This window comes from Heptranchias perlo, chromosome 3, assembly GCF_035084215.1.
Source record: "Heptranchias perlo isolate sHepPer1 chromosome 3, sHepPer1.hap1, whole genome shotgun sequence".
In the NCBI taxonomy this organism is placed as follows: domain Eukaryota; kingdom Metazoa; phylum Chordata; class Chondrichthyes; order Hexanchiformes; family Hexanchidae; genus Heptranchias; species Heptranchias perlo.
The window spans coordinates 11,667,905-11,686,414 of NC_090327.1; the positions used below are offsets into that span (position 1 = coordinate 11,667,905).

General features: G+C 44.6%; 1 protein-coding gene across 2 annotated transcripts in view; it reads left to right on the forward strand.

Annotated features, from left to right (window-relative positions):
- The window catches only part of LOC137310176 (cadherin-7-like), a 79,706-nt gene that overhangs the window by 17,553 nt on the left and 43,643 nt on the right, over positions 1-18,510 (forward strand). For both annotated transcript variants that reach the window (XM_067978134.1, XM_067978135.1), the window contains 2 exons: positions 8,539-8,706; positions 17,087-17,274. In XM_067978134.1, the coding sequence (XP_067834235.1) occupies positions 8,539-8,706; positions 17,087-17,274 (356 nt within the window). The remainder of the gene's footprint in view (positions 1-8,538; positions 8,707-17,086; positions 17,275-18,510) is intronic.

The window sequence follows — 18,510 nt, forward strand, 5'->3', positions numbered from 1 at the left end:
AAGGGCACAAAAATTGCACTCTTATTTATTGCACTCTCGGGGGTAGATCTTGACTTCGTGCGATAGCGTAAAACGGGTGTTAGTGAGTCGGGAAAGATGTAAAACAGGCTGCCGACTGGTTATCACCCATATTACACGAAGACTAGATCAAGCCCTCAGTGCACTAAGAGGGAGTTAGCTTCCTAAAGTTTCCTGTGTGAACCACCTACCTGCATGGGTAAAACAACGGAGAGGGGAATCGGGCACAGTTTGCCCACAAGGCATCCTCTTACCTTTGCAATATGATGGGGCAAAAAGTGGCCCGATGCAAACATGCCTACTCACTGGGACAAACATTTTCACCACACTATGCGACAGAGGTAATTATTTTGCGCATTACTTTGAGGAAGAATGGAGTCAAAATATTTCACTGCTCTCTGTTCCCTCAAGAAAAGACAAAGGAGGTTTCTTTAAACTGTTTCTTTCCATTTCCAAAAACAAGCACCAAAAGATATTGCAGGGAAGTACGAAACCGTTACAGTGCCTTTGAAGGAATGTGACGAACAGTAATGATAGCAGCGTCTGCACATATACGGAAAGCTGAGTTAAACTGACGTAAACTTGAGATAGTGTTGCAGCTTTGGCAAACTTTTACAAATTGAGATCAAAATTTAGCTCTCTGAATCAATAATATTTTAATTCGCAGCACGGACACATCAACAACAAAGTAGTCATCGAACAAGCGGGTAGTAACAGTAATGGTCACAATCTTCCAGCCAGGCAGCTTTCCCCCCTTCCTGACAAATGAGGCGATAGAGGAGGTAACAGAGGCAGGGAATACATAGCCCCCTACTTCCTCGTGGCACCCCACTGGGCCCTGGCATCTAAATGAGCCCTTCAGTCGGTCTCTCCCTTCAGCAGTCTCTGAGTAAACCCAGGGCCGGAGAGGTGGGACTTGGTGGAAAGATGGCGGGCTGATGGTGGGTCCACACTAAGGGCCGTGTGCTCCTGGACCAGGGCTGCTGCTGTCTGCGTCTCAGGAGGGAGATCCTGAGCTGCCTCGTGCATCCTGCCATATGCCGGCGGCACTGTGGAAGCCCGGAGAGGTGGCAGCAGCTGGCCCTCGGACCGAACCAATTGCCCTTCCGCCCGTCAGATCCCACAAGGCCTCAGTAAGAGAGTGGAAGCCACGACTCATCGCGCCCTTCAAGAGCAGAAGCCTGAGCTTCCATCAAGGTGGAAGTCCCAAATGCTCCCTCACCGTCCCCTGCCGACGGGGGGACCTGCTGGGTGTCTCGGTGCAGCAGCCACCCGAGCATTGGTTGTCACGGCTCTAACATCACCTGTTGGTGCTGAGCATTATAGCAGACACGGAGGCCATGCCCGCAAGAAGCTCTGTGTTACTGCTGATGGAGCCCAGAGTCCTCATGCCCCACTGATGCCCCACCATCAGGAGCCTCTTCAGGCCTGTAGCCATCAAGTCAAACTCCAGTGACTCACCAGTCCGTGGCTGCCCACTAGTCGCGAGAGGTGATGGCAATCTCCACCGCCTCAGAGTCTCTCCGTTCCCCGAATCTGGATTGTGTCTCTGAGTGAGCTCACCAGGCATAGCGGCGCTTACTCGCACCTGTTGAGGAGAGCTGGATGATTCTGACTCTGCTTGGGGGTGTCGTGAAGTTGGAGGGGTGGGTTCAGGATGCACTCCCAGGGAAGGGCGGAGGTGTGCTGCCCTGGCTTAGCTTCGACCCCTCATCTGGCAGCTCAATGGGCACAGGTTGTGCGGATACACAGTGTGAACTGAGTTAGGTGAGTGTGGGAGCTTGAGGGTTAATCTCTTGTGGGAGTTTAAGGGTTAATCTCTTTAAAATCTAGTGCCTATTGCTTCCAACTGTTTAAGTTCAATTGCTATTAACTGTTTAAGTTCAATTTTAAAGTTTAAATTTTTAAGTTTCTGTCAGGCTTCAGCAGAGAGAGCTGATGTAGCAAGTTAATTGGTTAGCTAGATTCAACTGGTACTTGAAGGTGGGGCAGGCCTGATTCATCTGAGTCTCAACTGTAGAAATACAGGGGCCTGTCAGTGCGAACAGCACAGTGTGCGGATACACAGTGTGAACTGAGTTTGGTGAGTGTGGGAGTTCGGTGAAGTGGGGGAAGGAGGTGCTGCTTTTCCTTGCTTTTCCTAACTTTTGCCCCAGAGCGGCAGTGAACCTGAGAGTAGAAGTCTGAGATTGGGGAATAAAAAGCAGCAGCAGACCTGCAACAAGAGACAACTACTGTGCGACGTCACAGGTGAGGCAGGAGAGTCCGAGAGGTGAGCACAGTATAAAAGGAGAGACCTAGAGTGGGAGGAGAGTCGGACAGTCTAAGGGCAAGTCATGGCAGCAGACCTCGCACCCGTGATATGCTCCTCCTGCACTATGTGGGAAGTCATGGACACTACCAGTGTCCCTGGCGACCATGTGTGCAGGAAGTGTGTCCAGCTGCAGCTACTGGCTAACCGTCTTTCGGAGCTGGAGCTGCGGGTGGACTCACTGTGGAGCATCCGCGATGCTGAGATTATCGTGAATAGCACGTTCAGTGAGGTGGTCACGCCGCAGGTAAAGATTACGCAGGAAGAAAGGAAATGGATGACCGCCAGGCAGAGTAAAAGGACCAGGCAGGTAGAGCAGGAGTTCCCTGGGGCCATCTCCCTCTCAAACAGATATTCTGTTTTGGATACTGTTGGGGGAGATGGCTTATCAGGGGAATGCAGCAAGAGCCAGGTTCGGGGCACCACGGGTGGCTCTGCTGCACAGGAGGGGAGGAAGAAGAGTGGCAGGGCGATAGTGATAGGGGATTCAATTGTAAGGGGAACAGATAGGCGTATCTGTGGCCGCAAACGTGACTCCAGGATGGTATGTTGCCTCCCTGGTGCTTGGGTCAAGGATGTCACGGAGCGGCTGCAGGGCATTCTGGAGGGGGAGGGTGAACAGCCAGTAGTCGTGGTCCATATTGGTACCAACGACATATGTAAGAAAAGGGATGAGGTCCTGCAAGGTGAATTTAAGGAGTTAGGAGATAAATTAAAAAGCAGGACTTCAAAGGTAGTGATCTCAGGATTACTATCGGTGCCACGTGCTAGTGAGTATAGGAACAGGAGAATAGACAGGATGAATGCGTGGCTGCAGGGATGGTGTAGGAGGGAGGGATTTAGATTCCTGGGACATTGGGACCGGTTCTGGGGAAGGTGGGACCTGTACAAGCGTGACGGGTTACACCCGAGCAGGACCGGGACCAATGTCCTCGCGGGGGTGTTTGCTAGTGCTGTTGGGGAAGGTTTAAACTAGAGTGGCAGGGGGATGGGAACCTGAGCGGGGAGTCAGAAGGGAATAAAATTGAGAGCAGCAAGAGAGGGGAAGACCCAGGGGAAATCTACAATACAAATAGTACAAACAGTTGTTCAAGAACAAGTGAAAGGGAAAAGCGTAGAGCAGCGGAAAGAAAGTGTACTTTAGGCACGACAGAAAAAATAAAAACTAGAAGGCGTAAGGCGATTAACCCAGCATCAAAGCTGTGGCAGGGGGTTGGGAACCTGAGCAGGGAGACAGAGGAAAGCGTGTCAGGAAGGGACAGAAGGTATGGAGTAAAAGGTAAAGTGTGAAAAAAGGAAAAAGCAGGAACTAAGTGTCACAAAACATATTTGAAAGTTCTTTATCTGAATGCACGTAGCATTCGTAACAAAATGGACGAGTTAACGGCACAAATAACTCGTATGGGTATGATCTTGTGGCCATTACAGAAACATGGCTGCAGGGTGACAACGACTGGGAATTAAATATGCCAGGGTATTTAATAATCAGGAAGGACAGGCAGGAAGGAAGGGGAGGTGGGGTGGCTATGTTAGTAAAGGAAGGAATCACTTTAATACAGAGAAATTATATTGGGACAAAGGATCAGGATAATGAAACAGTTTGGGTAGAGATAAGGAATAATAAGGGGAAAAAAACTAGTGGGTGTAGTATATAGGCCTCCTAATAGTTGCAACTCTTCTGGAAGAAGTATTAATCAGGAAATAGTCAGGGCATGTAATAAGGGAACAGCTATAATTATGGGGGATTTTAACTATCATATTAACTGGACAAATCAAATTGGGCAGGGCAGCCTTGAGGAAGAGTTTATTGAGTGTATTAGGGATGGATTTCTTGAGCAGTATGTAATTGAACCTACAAGGGGGAAAGCAACCTTGGAATGAGCCAGGATTAATTAATAATGTCCTAGTTAAGGATCCCCTTGGAATGAGTGACCATAACATGGTTACATTCCATATCCAATTAGAGGGTGAGAAGGTTGGTTCTCAAACAAGCGTACTGAGCTTGAATAAAGGAGACTATGATGGTATGAGAGCGGAATTGATTAAAGTGGACTGGGAAAATAGATTAAAGGGTAAGACGGTACATGAGCAGCGGTGTTCATTTAAGGAGTTATTTTACAACTTTCAAAAAATATATATTCCACTGAGGAAAAAAGGATGTAAAAGAAATGACAGCCATCCATGGCGAAGTAAAGAAATTAAGGACAGTATCCGACTAAAAACAAGGACATATAAGGTAGCCAAAGTTAGTGGGAGGATAGAAGATTGGGAAGTCTTCAAAAGACAGCAAAAAGTAACGAAAGGATTGATTAAGAAAGGGAAGATAGATTCTGAAAAGAAATTAGCAAAAAATATAAAAACAGATAGCAAGAGTTTCTATAGTTATATAAAAAGAAAAAGGGTGGCTAAGGCAAACGTAGGTCCCTTAGAGGATGAGACCGGGAAATTAATGGTGGGAAACATGGAAATGGCAAAAATGCTGAACAAATATTTTATTTCAGTCTTTACGGTAGTGGAGACTAAGAATATCCCAACACTGGACAAACAGGGGGCTCGAGGGGGGGGAGGAGCTAAATACGATTAAAATCACTAAGGAATTGGTACTCAGTAAAATAATGGGACTCAAGGCGGATAAATCCCCTGGACCTGATGGCTTACATCCCAGGGTCTAAAGGGAAGTGGCAGTCGGGATTGTGGATGCTTTGGTAATAATTTTCCAAAATTCTCTTGACTCGGCAAAGGTCCCGGCAGATTGGAAAACTGCTAATGTAACACCCTTATTTAAAAAGGGTAGTAGGCAAAAGGCTGGAAATTATAGACCAGTTAGCCTAACAACTGTGGTGCGTAAAATTTTGGAATCTATTATCAAGGAGACAGTAGCGGAACATTTGGATAAACATAATTTAATAGGACAAAGTCAGCATGGCTTTACGAAGGGGAAGTCATGTCTGACAAATTTGCTTGAGTTCTTTGAGGACATAACGTGCAGGGTGGATAAAGGGGAACCAGTGGACGTAGTGTATTTAGACTTCCAGAAGGCATTCGACAAGGTGCCACATAAACGATTATTGCTCAAGATAAAGAATCACTGGAATGGGGGTAATATTCTGGCATGGGTGGAGGATTGGTTATCTAACAGGAAGCAGAGAGTTGGGATAAACGGTTCATTCTCGGACTGGCAACCAGTAGCCAGTGGTGTTCCGCAGTGCTGGGTCCCCAACTCTTTACAATCTATATTAACGATTTGGAGGATGGGACCAAGTGTAACATATCAAAGTTTGCAGATGATACAAAGATGGGAGGGAAAGTGGAGAGTGAGGAGGACATAAAAAACCTGCAGGGGGATATAGACAGGCTGGGTGAGTGGGCGGAGATTTGGCAGATACAATACAATATTGGAAAATGTGAGGTTATGCACTTTGGCAGGAAAAATCAGAGAGCAAGTTATTATCTTAAAGGCGAGAAACTGGAAAGTACTGCAGTACAAAGGGATCTGGGGGTCCTATTGCAAGAAGATCAAAAAGTTAGGATGCAGGTGCAGCAGGTGATCAAGAAGGCCAACGGAATGTTGGCTTTTATTGCTCGGGGGATAGAATATAAAAACAAGGAAGTATAGCTGCAGTTATATAAGGTATTGGTGAGACCGCACCTGGAATACTGCATACAGTTTTGGTCTCCATACTTAAGAAAAGACATACTTGTTCTCGAGGCAGTACAAAGAAGGTTCACTCGGTTAATCCCGGGGATGAGGGGGCAGACATATGAGGAGAGGTTGAGTAGATTGGGACTCTACTCATTGGAGTTCAGAAGAATGAGAGGCGATCTTATTGAAACATATAAGATTGTGAAGGGGCTTGATCGGGTGGATGCAGTAAGGATGTTCCCAAGGATGGGTGAAACTAGAACTAGGGGGCATAATCTTAGAATAAGGGGCTGCTCTTTCAAAACTGAGATGAGGAGAAACTTCTTCACTCAGAGGGTAGTAGGTCTGTGGAATTTGCTGCCCCATGAAGCTGTGGAAGCTACATCATTAAATAAATTTAAAACAGAAATCGACAGTTTCCTAGAAGTAAAGGGAATTAGGGGTTACAGGGAGCGGGCAGGAAATTGGACATGAATTTAGATTTGTGGTTAGGATCAGATCAGCCATGATCTTATTGAATGGCGGAGCAGGCTTGAGGGGCCGATTGGCCTACTCCTGCTCCTATTTCTTATGTTCTTATGTAGGTTGCACGACCAAACCAGAGTTTGTGTTCTCCAGCTTCTCCGAAAGCTGCTTCCCCTACACTTGACCCTTCCTCTACCTCCTCTTCCACCTCCTCCTTATCCCATTCCTCCTCTGCAGCGACTGCCTTCCGACGTCCTGGATGACCTGCGAGATGTTAAAACAAAGGGTTCGAATGGCTGCCCTTGCCAGTGCTGAGATGCCCCATGGAGGTAGTGAGGGGGGGCTATGGTTAGGGGTAACCTAGGCCCCAGCCCTGGAGAATTGGGAGTTAGCAAGCGGACAGGTACTCACATGGCTCTGGACTCTTCCCCACCACCCCCCCACCCCTTCACCCTCCAGAGGAGAAGGTGTGGTAGCCCTGCGACTCCATCACCTTCTCCTCGTGGGGGTCAGAGAACGGAGGTTTGGGAGCCCCCTTTGCTCTCTCCCAGCCACTGAGCACCATCCTGCCCTGCAAAGACAAAAATAGAGAAAAATTAATTTTGTCTGTAAGGTCATCGATCAACTAATTCTGCCTCTGAGACTGGAGTGTGGTGCCCACAGTGAACGAGGAAGAAAGGGAGATAATGGTGAGTGTCTTACCTTCCCTGCTCTGGTCAGGTCATTGAATTTTTTTTTCACCACTGCTCCGCCATTCCGGGCACTATGGATGCAGCACTCAGTGCCTCTGCCACCTCTGACCGTGCCTGCCTCCTGACCGCACGTGAGGTCTGGGGACGCCCCGATGAGTGGAGGAGCCGATCCCACCTTCCTTTTACCTCGCCCAGGAGGTCCTGCAGGTTGCCCTCCGTGAAGTCGAAAGCCCTCTTCCTGGCAGCCTTCTCCTCCGAATCAGTCATCTGGGAGAAGGAAAAGATTTGAGACAATGGAGATTTTCCACGGAGCAATTTAAATGGATGAATTAAAACACCTTTATGACAGGGAGCTGTGTGCTGAGTACCTTGCACTCCCCACCCTCACTCTGAAGGAGATTTTCCCCCTCACCCCCACTATTATATTCCTACACAATAGCACCTTGAAGCCCCATTAGTTCTGTTACACTTACCATCAAACCACGCTGGACAATTACGAAGGTTTACGACCAATGTACGTCCGGGCGTATATGAATGAGATTGGCACAAACTTGACCGTAACTCGACCTCGGAAGAATGGAAGTTGGAATTGGGGGCAGCTTTTGTGCCTACCGTTCGTTTTGCGCCCATTCGGTTTATTCCAGGCCAAGGTTTTTAATTGTTCCCTCTCGCAGCCATTCCGTTTTACTGAGTGAACTTAACCATGCGAGAGATAATCGGAGATTATCTAACTTTTGATCTCATTAAAAAGACCCGAAGCTGACACATACCTCAGCTGTAAACAATTTTACAACACCAAGTTATAGTCCAGCAATTTTATTTTAAATTCACAAGCTTTCGGAGCTTGTACTCACCAAGCATTGTTCTGTGAATTATAAATGCGATTTCATCTCGAGGATTTCATTTTCACATCGTTCACCTGAGGAAGGAGGAAGCCTCCGAAAGCTTGTGAATTTAAAATAAAATTGCTGGACTATAACTTGGTGTTGTAAAATTGTTTACAATTGTCAACCCCAGTCCATCACCGGCATCTCCACATCCTGACATACCTCAGCGTAAAAGGAAATACTCAGCTTATGAAACAAAAAAAAGGATACTAATATTCCAGCTACAACTGACACAGATTCTCTCCACTCTTTAAGTGTCCTAGATAGAAGTATTCAATGAAATAGGTCTGACCTGATTTAGATAGCTGAAATGTCATTTCATGGAAAAGAATGAACTTTAAATTACTTACACCAGCAGAAATTGCCTTTTAGCCATTCTCACATTATTATCCTATGGGGAAATCCTTTGGAATTATGACTATGGTTTATATGACATAATAGAACGGACTGGAATTTATTTTTTTGTCAAGTGCGTTCTTATGTGTGTTTTTTTTTTAACCAAGTGGGAAATATATTCCACAGGAATTATTCGCGTCGCTTTGCCTAATATGGACAGGGAAGCCAAAGAGCAGCATGTGATTATTATAGAGGCTAAGGACATGGCTGGGCTAAAGGGAGGCCTCTCAGGAACAACAACTGTCACCATCACCTTGTCTGATGTTAATGACAACGGACCGAAATTCCAGCACAGTAAGTAACTTCCAGCTCCACGGGAATTCTCATTATCATAATAGTTATAAATATTGAAGAAAGGGCATAATGGCTTCCTGTAACCATTAGCATACACTTGTAACCACAACTACTTTCTCAAACATACAGTGAAGCTTGTCCTCAAAGGCTGCCTGGAGTGGCAATCTGCCGACCTAAAAATAAAAGAGATAAATAATTCAGGATTTCAGGACCACCCCTGAGTCCCTTCAGTCTTGACTATTGTACACTGATCCGATCGTTTCCCTATAACGCTCGAGTTCAGGGTTCTGGTTTTATTGTTCAATCAGCACCGAGTATCGATCGTCCTTTTTAGATGTCCCGCTGGGTTGGTTGATTGATTCTCACTGTGCCACTGAGGCGCGCAGACCCAGGAGACCCCTGGTGCAATCTCTGTTCTGCGTTGGGTTAGCTGGGACTTGGGGCTGTTACAATTAGCCCGGGTGAACTTGGACGAAAATAAAAATCAACCAGTGTTCCCTCCGTTGATCACTATCCAGCGGCTCGTGTAGGATGTTGGGTCAGGATTCCGGTTGACTGTTATGCCTTGCATGATGGAATAGGTTGTCAACTCTTACTCTTTAAGCTGACACATGATGGAATAATCAATTAAAAATGATAGCAGGGGGCACTGAGCGCTCATGCACGGGTGCAGTGGTGTGGTGGTTATGTTACTGGACTAATAATTCAGAAGCCTGGACTAATAATCCAGAGAACGTGGGTTCACATTGCACAGTGGCAGTTTGAGAATTTGAATTCAGTTTGAAAAAAAAATTAGAAATAAAAAGACTGGTATCTGTAAAAGTGACCACAAAGCTGTCAGATTGTTGTAAAAGCCCAACTGCTTTAATAATGTCCTTGAGGGAAGGAAACCTGCCGTCCTTACCCGGTCTGGTACACCAATGCGGTTGACGCTGAACTGTCCTCTGAAGTGGCCTAGCAAGCCACTCTGTTGTGTCAAACCGATTCAAAGGATAATTGTCAGCATAGTCAGCAAAAGTATTCAATAATCAGCTGATTCAAAGTGTGCCAGGAAGAGTTCTTCTCCCAAATCCATTATGAAGATTACAAATTGTTACCAGTTTTCTAAAATGTGCTGGACACGAGCATGGAGTGTTGGGAGATTAAAGGGTGATCTAATTGAGGTGTTTAAGATGATTAAAGGATTGATAGGTAAGATAGAGAGAAAATAATCTCCGGATTACTCCCACTGCCACGTGCTAGTGAGTATAGAAATAGGAGGATAGAGCAGATGAATGCGTGGCTGGAGAGATGGTGCAGGAGGGAGGGCTTTAGATTCCTGGGGCATTGGGACCAGTTCTGGGTGAGGTGCGACCTGTACGGTTTGCACCTCAACAGGGCCGGGACCAATATCCTCGTGGGGAGGTTTGCTAGTGCTCTTGGGGGGGGGGGGGCGGGGTTTAAACTAGCTTGGCAGGGGGATGGGAACCTGAGTGTAGATTCAGATTTAGCAAAAGTGGACTGGAAACAGCTATTTGAAGGTAAATTAGTGTCAGAGCAGCAGGAGGCACTTAAGGAAGAGACAGTAAGGGTTCAGAACAAACATGTTCCCACAAAGAAAAAGGGTGGGACTGCTAAATTAAAAGCCCCTGAATGACAAGGAGCATACAGGGTATAATACAGGGAGAGAAGCAGAACTGGAAATGGAAGATAAAAAATTAGTAAGCGAGTTTGGAAGGCAGAGGAAACAAAAGTTAGAAAATGGACAACAAAAGAGTTCAGCAGTGCTTAATGGTATATACCTCAATGCAATGACTCTAGTGAATAAGGCAGATGAGCTAAGGGCACAGATAGACACGTGGGAGCATGATATCTTAGCTAACACTAAAACATGGTTTAAAAAGGGGCAGGAATGGCAGCTCAATGTTCCTGGATACAGGGTTTTCAGTCAAGATAGAGAGGGGGGTGGAAAAGGAGGGGGGTGGCAATATTGGTTAAAGAAACAATTACAGCTGTGAGGAGGGATGAAATGTTAGAAGGGTCATCAAATGAGGTCATATGGGTTGAGCTAAAGAACCAAAAAGGGGCAATCACACAACTGGGAATGTACAATAGACCCCCAAACTGTCAGAGGTAGATAGAACAGCAAATATGTCGGCAAATTTCGGAGAAGTGCGATAACAATAGGGCAAAATAGTAGGGGATTTCAATTACCCTAATATTAACTGGGATGCAATCAGTGTAAAAGGTATAGAGAGCGCAGAATTCTTAAATTGCATTCAGGAGAACTTTCTTAGCCAGTACGTAGCAAGCCCAACAAGAGAGGGGGCAGTTCTGGATTTAGTTTTAGGGAATGAAGCTGGGCAGGTGGAAGGAGTATCAGTGGGAGAGCATTTTGCTGGTAGATTTAGCATAGTTATGGAAAAGGACAAAGATAGAACAGGAGTAAAAGTTCTCAACTGGGGAAAGGCTAATTTTACTACGCTAAGAAGTGATTTAGCAAAAGTGGACCCGAAACAGCTACTTGAAGGTAAATGTATCAGAGCAGTGGGAGGCATTCAAGGGGGAGATAGTGAGGGTTCAGAGTAAACATGTACCCACAAAGAAAAAGGGTGGGACTGCCAAATCTAGAGCCCCCTGAATGACAAGGAGCATACAGGGTAAGAAAAGGCAAAAAAGAGAAGCTTATTTCAGACACCAAGAGCTCAATACTGCGGAAAGCCTAGAGGAGTATAGAAAGTGCAGGGGTGAAATTAAAAAGGAAATTAGGAAAACAAAGAGAGGGCATGAAAAAATATTGGCAAGTAAAATTAAGGAAAACTCAAAAATGTTTTATAAATACATAAAGAGCAAGAGGATAACTAGGGATAGAGTAGGGCCCATTAAAAACCAAAAAGGTAACCTATGTGTGGAGGCGGAAGATGTGGATATGGTTCTTAATGAATACTTTGCAAAAGAGGGGGACGATGCAGAGATTGTAGTTAAGGAGGAGGAGTGTGAAATATTGGATGGGATAAACATAGTGAGAGAGGAAGTATTAAAGGGTTTAGCATCTTTGAAAGTAGATAAATTGCCAGGCCTGGATGAAATGTATCTCAGGCTGCTCAGAGAAGCAAAAGAGGAAATAGCAGAGGCTCTGACCATCATTCTCCAATCCTCCCTAGCTACAGACATGGTGCCGGAGGATTGGAGGACTGCGAACGTTGTACCGTTGTTTAAAAAGGGAGAAAGGGATAGACCGAGTAATTATTGGCCAGTCAGTCTCACCTCGCTGGTGGGCAAATTATTGGAATCAATTCTGAGAGACAGCATAAATCATCATTTAGAAAGATACGGGTTAATCAAGGACAGTCAGCATGGATTTGTTAAGGGAAGGTCGTGTCTGACTAATTTGAGTGAATGTTTTGCGGAGGTAATAAGGAGAGTAGATGAGGGTAACGCATTTGATGTAGCGTATGTGGATTTTAGCTAGGCTTTTGACAAGGTCCCACATGGCAGACTGATCAAAAAAATAAATGTCCACGGGATCCAAGGGCAATTGGCAAGTTGGATCCGAAATTGGCTCAGTGTCAGGAAGCAATGGTCGACGGGTGTTTTTGTGACTGGAAGGCTGTTTCCAGTGGGGTTCCGCAGTACTCAGTAGTAGCTCCCTTGCTTTTTGTGATATATATCAATGATATGGACTTGAATGTAGGGGGCATGATTAAGAAGTTTGCAGATGATACAAAAATTGGTTGTGTGGTTGATAGTGAGGAGGAAAGCTGTAGACTCAAGGAAGATATCAATGGACTAGTCAGGTGGACAGATAAGTGGCAAATGGAATTCAATCCGGAGAAATGTGAAGTGATGCAATTGGGGAGGGCAAACAAGACAAGGGAATATACAATAAATGGGAGGATACTGAGAGATGTAGAGGAACAAAGGGACCTTGGAATGTATGTCCACAGATCCCTAAAGGTAGAGGGACAGGTAGAAAAGGTGGTTAAGAAGGCATATGGAATACTTTCCTTTATTAGCTGAGGCATAGAATATAAGAGCTGGGAGGATATGCTGGAACTGTATAAAACACTAGTTAGGCCACAGCTTGAGTATGTGTACAGTTCTGGTCATCACATTACAGGAAAGATGTGATTGCACTAGAGAGGGTACAGAGGAGATTTACAAGGATGTTGCCAGGGCTGGAGAATTTTAGCTATGAAGAAAGATTGGATAGGCTGGGGTTGTTTTCTTTGGGGCAAAGGAGGCTGAGGGGAGATTTAATTGATGTGTAAAAAATTATGAGGGGTCTAGATAGTGTGGATAGGGAGGACCTAGTTCCCTGAGCAGAGGGGTCAGTGACCAGGGGGCATAGATTTAAAGTAATTGGTAGAAGGATTAGAGAGAAGCTGAGGAGAATTTTTTTCACCCAGAGGGCGGTGGGGGTTTGGAACTCACTGCCTGAAAGGGTGGTAGAGGCAGAAACCCTCAATACATTTAAAAATTACCTGGATGTTCCCTGGAAGTGCCGTAATCTACAGGGCTACGGACCAAGTGCTAGAAAGTGGGATTAAGCTGGATAGCTCTTTTCGACCGGCACGGACACGATGGGCCGAATGGCCTGTAACTTCCTATGATTCTATGAAACTATTTCTTCTGGTGGGGGAGTCCAGAATAAGAGGGCATAACCTTAAAACTAGAGCTCGGCCGTTCAAGGGTGATGTCAGGAAGCACTTCTTCACACAAAATGTATTGGAAATCTAGAACTTTCTCACCTGGGGGTCAATTGAAAATTTCAAAATTGAGATTGATAGATTTTTGTTAGGCAAGGGTATTAAGGGTTACGAAACCAAGGTGGGTAGGTGGAGTTAAGATACAGATCAGCCATGATCTAACTGAATGGTAGAACAGGCTCAAGGGGTTGAATGACCTTCTCCTGTTCCTATGTTTCTATGTTCTTCCTTTGAGCACTAATATTTCTTTAAAGGAACATAGGAACAGGAGTAGGCCGTTTAGCCCCTCCAGCCTGTTCCGCAGAGCTTTGTACACTCATTTAATCACGCAAGTTGCCCGAGAGCAAAAGGGATTAATAAATAAAATGAATAATATACACCTGTAATGGGTTGAGTGAAACAGAGTGACAATCAGGGTGAGGCACAGGTAACACCGGAAACCTGTCACGTAGAGAGAATATAAACACTAGTAAATTCGTTAAATATTCAGTACACTGAACAAATGCCCAGTTGTTTAGTGGGGTATTTTTGCATCAACGTGACACCAAACGTACATTATAACTGGGGATGTGGGAGAATATTTTACTCGGACAAAGGGGGTGAAACCACTTCAAGCCCCAGTACTTCAGCTTCACCCTGGCTTCAGTATTATTGCGACTCTAAATTAAAAAAACATCCTGTTGGACCATCGTTACATTGTTAGAGGTGACAGGACAGTTACACAGAATTTACAGCACAGAAACAGGCCATTCGGCCCAACAGGTCCATGCCGGTGTTTATGCTCCACACGAGTCTCCTCCCTCCCCTCTTCATCTAACCCTATCAACTTTCATTCTATTCCTTTCTCCTTCATATGTTTATCTAGCTTCCCCTTAAATGCATCTATGCTATTATCATAGAATGTTTACAGCACGATAGGGGTCCATTCGGCCCATCGAGTCCGTGCCGGACTCAACTACTCCTTGTGGTAGTGAGTTCCACATTGTAACCACTGTCTGGGTAAAGAAGCTTCTCCTGAAATCCCTATTGGATTTATTAGTGACTATCTTATATTTATAGCCCCTTGTTTTGCATTCCTCCACAAGCAGAATATTTTCTCTTCCTCTACCCAATCAAACCCTTTCACAATCTTAAAGGCCTCTGTCAGGTCACCCCTCAGCCTTCTCTTTTCTAGAGAAAAGAGCCTCAGCCTGTTCAATCTTTCTGGATAGTTATAACCTCTCGGTTCTGGTATTATCCTTATAAATCTTTTTTGCACTGTCTCCAGTGCTTCTATATCTTTTTTATAATATGGAGACCAGAGCAGTACTCCATGTGTTGGTTAGTTGCCTCTTCACTAATTTGAAACCATTTCGCAAAAGCAACGTGAGCAGAGCTTTGTACACTCATTTAATCACGCAAGTTGCCCGAGAGCAGAATGATGCAGCGCTGGCACTGTTGGCGATGACTTGCAATGACTCTGAAGCAGCCATTAGTCACAACCCAGTACCTGCATATTAGAGGGCCATAAGATTCCTTAATCAATCAAAGTGTAATATTTTCCCAGCTTGGTGCTTCTTCACCCACTCCTAAAAGTTATAGAATCATAGAATCTTACAGCACAGACAGAAGCCATTCGGCTCATTGCACCTGTGCTGGCTCTTTGAAAGAGCTATCCAATCCTCTGCTCTTTCCCCATTGCTGTGCAAATTTCTCTGTTTCAGGTATTTATCCAATTCCCTTTTGAAAGTTACTATTGAATCTGCTTCCACCACCCTTTCGGGCAGTGCATTCCAGATCATAACAACTCGCTGCGTAAAAAGGTTTCTCCTCATCTCCCCCTTTGGCTCTTTAGCCAATTGTTTTAACTCTGTGTCCTCTGGTTACTGACCCTCCTGCCAGTAGAAACAGTTTCTCCCTATCTACTCTGTCAAAATCCCTCATAATTATCTATATTACGTTTCTGCTAATGATTCATTTCATAGGTTTATTATCTCGGTGAAGCGTCCTGCAGAGCAGCTCAACTAAAAATTGGTCAGATTTGGTACATTTGTGGCCAATTGAATCAATTATCAACCATTGCTGGCACATGAATCCTTGATCACAGAATAAGACAAACTGAATATATCTCCATCTCACTGGAACTAATCAAGGAAGTAACTTACAGAAGGTCTTAAAAAAACATCCAATTGATAGAGTACCATTTAAAGCTCGCGGTGATGACTGCTGCAGTTCAACAATTGGCCTCAGGCGGCTGGAGGAGGGAATGGGAAGAAAACAAGAACGCTCGTGTTCCCACCCTGTGGTGTTGCTGGAAAGTGTATGTGCTTGAGTGTTAGACGAGCAAAGGATTGGTTCATCTGTAATGGCCCACATGATCAAATAGGCTGTCAGCACTCCCTGGCAAGGCTCACACATGAAGATTTTTAAAAAAATTTGTTCATGGGATGTGGACGACGCTGGCGAGGCCGGCATTTATTGGGTAAGGTACCTGTGGACCTGTATCTCCAGCATCAGCCAGCACTTCCAAGATTGAAGGGTAGAAAAAAGGACAGTAAAAGCAAACCAAAGAAAGTGTATTTTTTGCTCAGCCTCAGAACGATTTACTGTTTTTTTTTGCACCAAAGTTCTGTTACAGTGAATTCAGGGAAAGTCATGGAGAAAGATGGTAAAAGGTACTCAATAATTAAACATCACGGAGGTAGAGGCTCCGCTCATTTCCGCCAGAAATATCAGTGCAACCTGGCCGGAATCGGCCGAACCAGTGCAAAAGATCGGGGAATTTCAAATGTAAGTGAGTCACGTTCGAATCCACTTCCATTCGTGTGTCCTGTGATCTTTTACGCTGGTTCAAGATTCAATTCGCCCGGATCAGGCCCCGCCCACAAAACTGGCCACGCCCCCAATTGCAAGATTGTGCTGGTTCGGGAAGGCTCTTCAAAATTGGGCTCATATTCTTAGGCACCCAGGCACCAGAAGGCACGTTTTAAAAGTCTTTTCATATCAAAAAATATTTAATTTACTAAGAAACTGACTAGTGTACACCAGTGAAACTATTAAATGGTTCAATATAGTTTTTTAAAGTCATTTTCAGTGATTTTAAATCTGGTTATTCACAGGTGGAGGACCGGACACCCTTATTAAAAATGCTTATTTTTGGTGATAAACCCGTTTTCAGCTGTATTAATAAAACTGCGGCAGGTTACCGCTCCAAAATACATCAAGGAATACTTTTTAATGGAAAGAAAAAAAAGAAATGATTCCATTCTATTACGCTGCCCGATTGTACTGGTTCGGGGAAGATTTTACGTTTGTGATCATGCAAATGAATTTTAGAGGACACTTGAACTGTAACCTAACCAACAATTTCAAGCGCACTGTGGCCACAATTTCTCGATTGTACCCAAAGCAGGAACTCCACCTCCTATTGTCAAACGGAATGCTGACCTGTGTTTTTATTTGTGCCAGGAGCTATTTGCTTTGCCTTGCACCACGGCTATCATTTGTGCCCTGAAAGTGATTCCAAATCTATTATTTACCTACCTTCTTTCTTATTGCCTAATTAGTGCATGCTAAGAACCTAATTAAATTTAATTTGCTTGTGTTTGCTTATTTATTTGATACATAATACATTCCTAGTAGCGTGCACTGTGGAATATGGATCAGAGGCTGATGGAGACACACTTTCCTTAATCGCCTTCCTTTATTTTCAGAGCTGTACCATTTGGCTGTGCCAGAATCGGCCAGTATTGACTCTACTGTTGGGAGGATAATGGCTACAGATGTTGATACTGGACAAAATGCAGAAATGAACTACGCAGTCGAAGCTGGGGATGGTTCTGATTCGTTTGCCGTATTTACAGACAGTGAGACCCAGGAAGGTGTCATCATATTGAAGAAGGTTCAGTTTAACAGGCGTTTTTTTCTTTTTCTGAATCTACACTTTTGGAACTAAGAATTTCACGAATTCAGCTTCGCCGTTGCTCTTTGAACAAATGCATGTCTCTGGCCTAATGTCATAATTTGTTGTATGTAGAATCATAGAATGGTTACGGCACAGAAGGAGGCCATTCAGCCTGTCGAGCCCATGCCGGCTCTCTGCAAGGGCAATCCAGCTGGTCCCAATCCCCCGCCCTATCCCCATAGCCCTGCAAATTTTTTTCCTTCAAGTACTTATCCAATTCCCTTTTGAAAGCCATGATTGAATCTGCTTCCTCCACCCTTCCAGGCGGTGCATTCCAGCATTCCTGCATAAAAAAGTTTTTCCTCATGTCGCCTTTGGTTCTTTTGCCAATTACCTTAAATCTATGTCCTCTGGTTCTTGACCCTTCTTCCAGTGGGAACAGTTTCTCTCTGTCTACTCTGTCTGGACCCCTCATGATTTTGAACACCTCTATCAAATCTCCTCTCAACCTTCTCTGCTCTAAGGCGAACAACTCTAGCTTCTCCAGTCTATCCATGTAACTATAAGATAAATGCTCAGAACCAAAACTTACCACAGAGAAAACCAAAGCAGCCTAATAGCTCAAGCATTGATTAGTTGATTTCTGACCAGTCGGCTTGAGTTCTTGTCAAGGCTTTAGGTCACTTAAAATAAATATAAAATAACGTATGGTGCAAGATAAAACTAACACAGGCCAAGTACAGTTTGGCCAGCCAGGGACTTCCCCTCACTGATTCATATATTTCTGATGCATTATATATTTCCATGATCCCAGTGATTCCAGAACCATTGTGTTATCATAGAAATTGTACAATTGAGTGCAATTAAATTGAGGGCATATGTAAGTGGGGAAAGATAAGATTTTATTGTATATTTGAGTGTTCACTGGGCATGGACGCAGCAAGAAACTGATATCATCTAACTCCCCCACTGCAAAGGCACTTCTTACCTGGTATTCATTAAGAGGAAAATGATGCTAGTTGTGGATATCCTTCTTATTAAAACCTGAGAGAGCATGGGATAAGAAAATGAACACGATTCAGTCTAGTAGTCCAGCAATTATATGCCTGGCTTCCTAGGCAGGTAATAGCCTTGGAGTATGTGGTGTCCATCGTTCAAATCTGCGGGCACTGTTGTGATGAATTTTATTAATTTTCAACTGCATCACGTGGTGGAAGAGCTCTGGAATTTGAA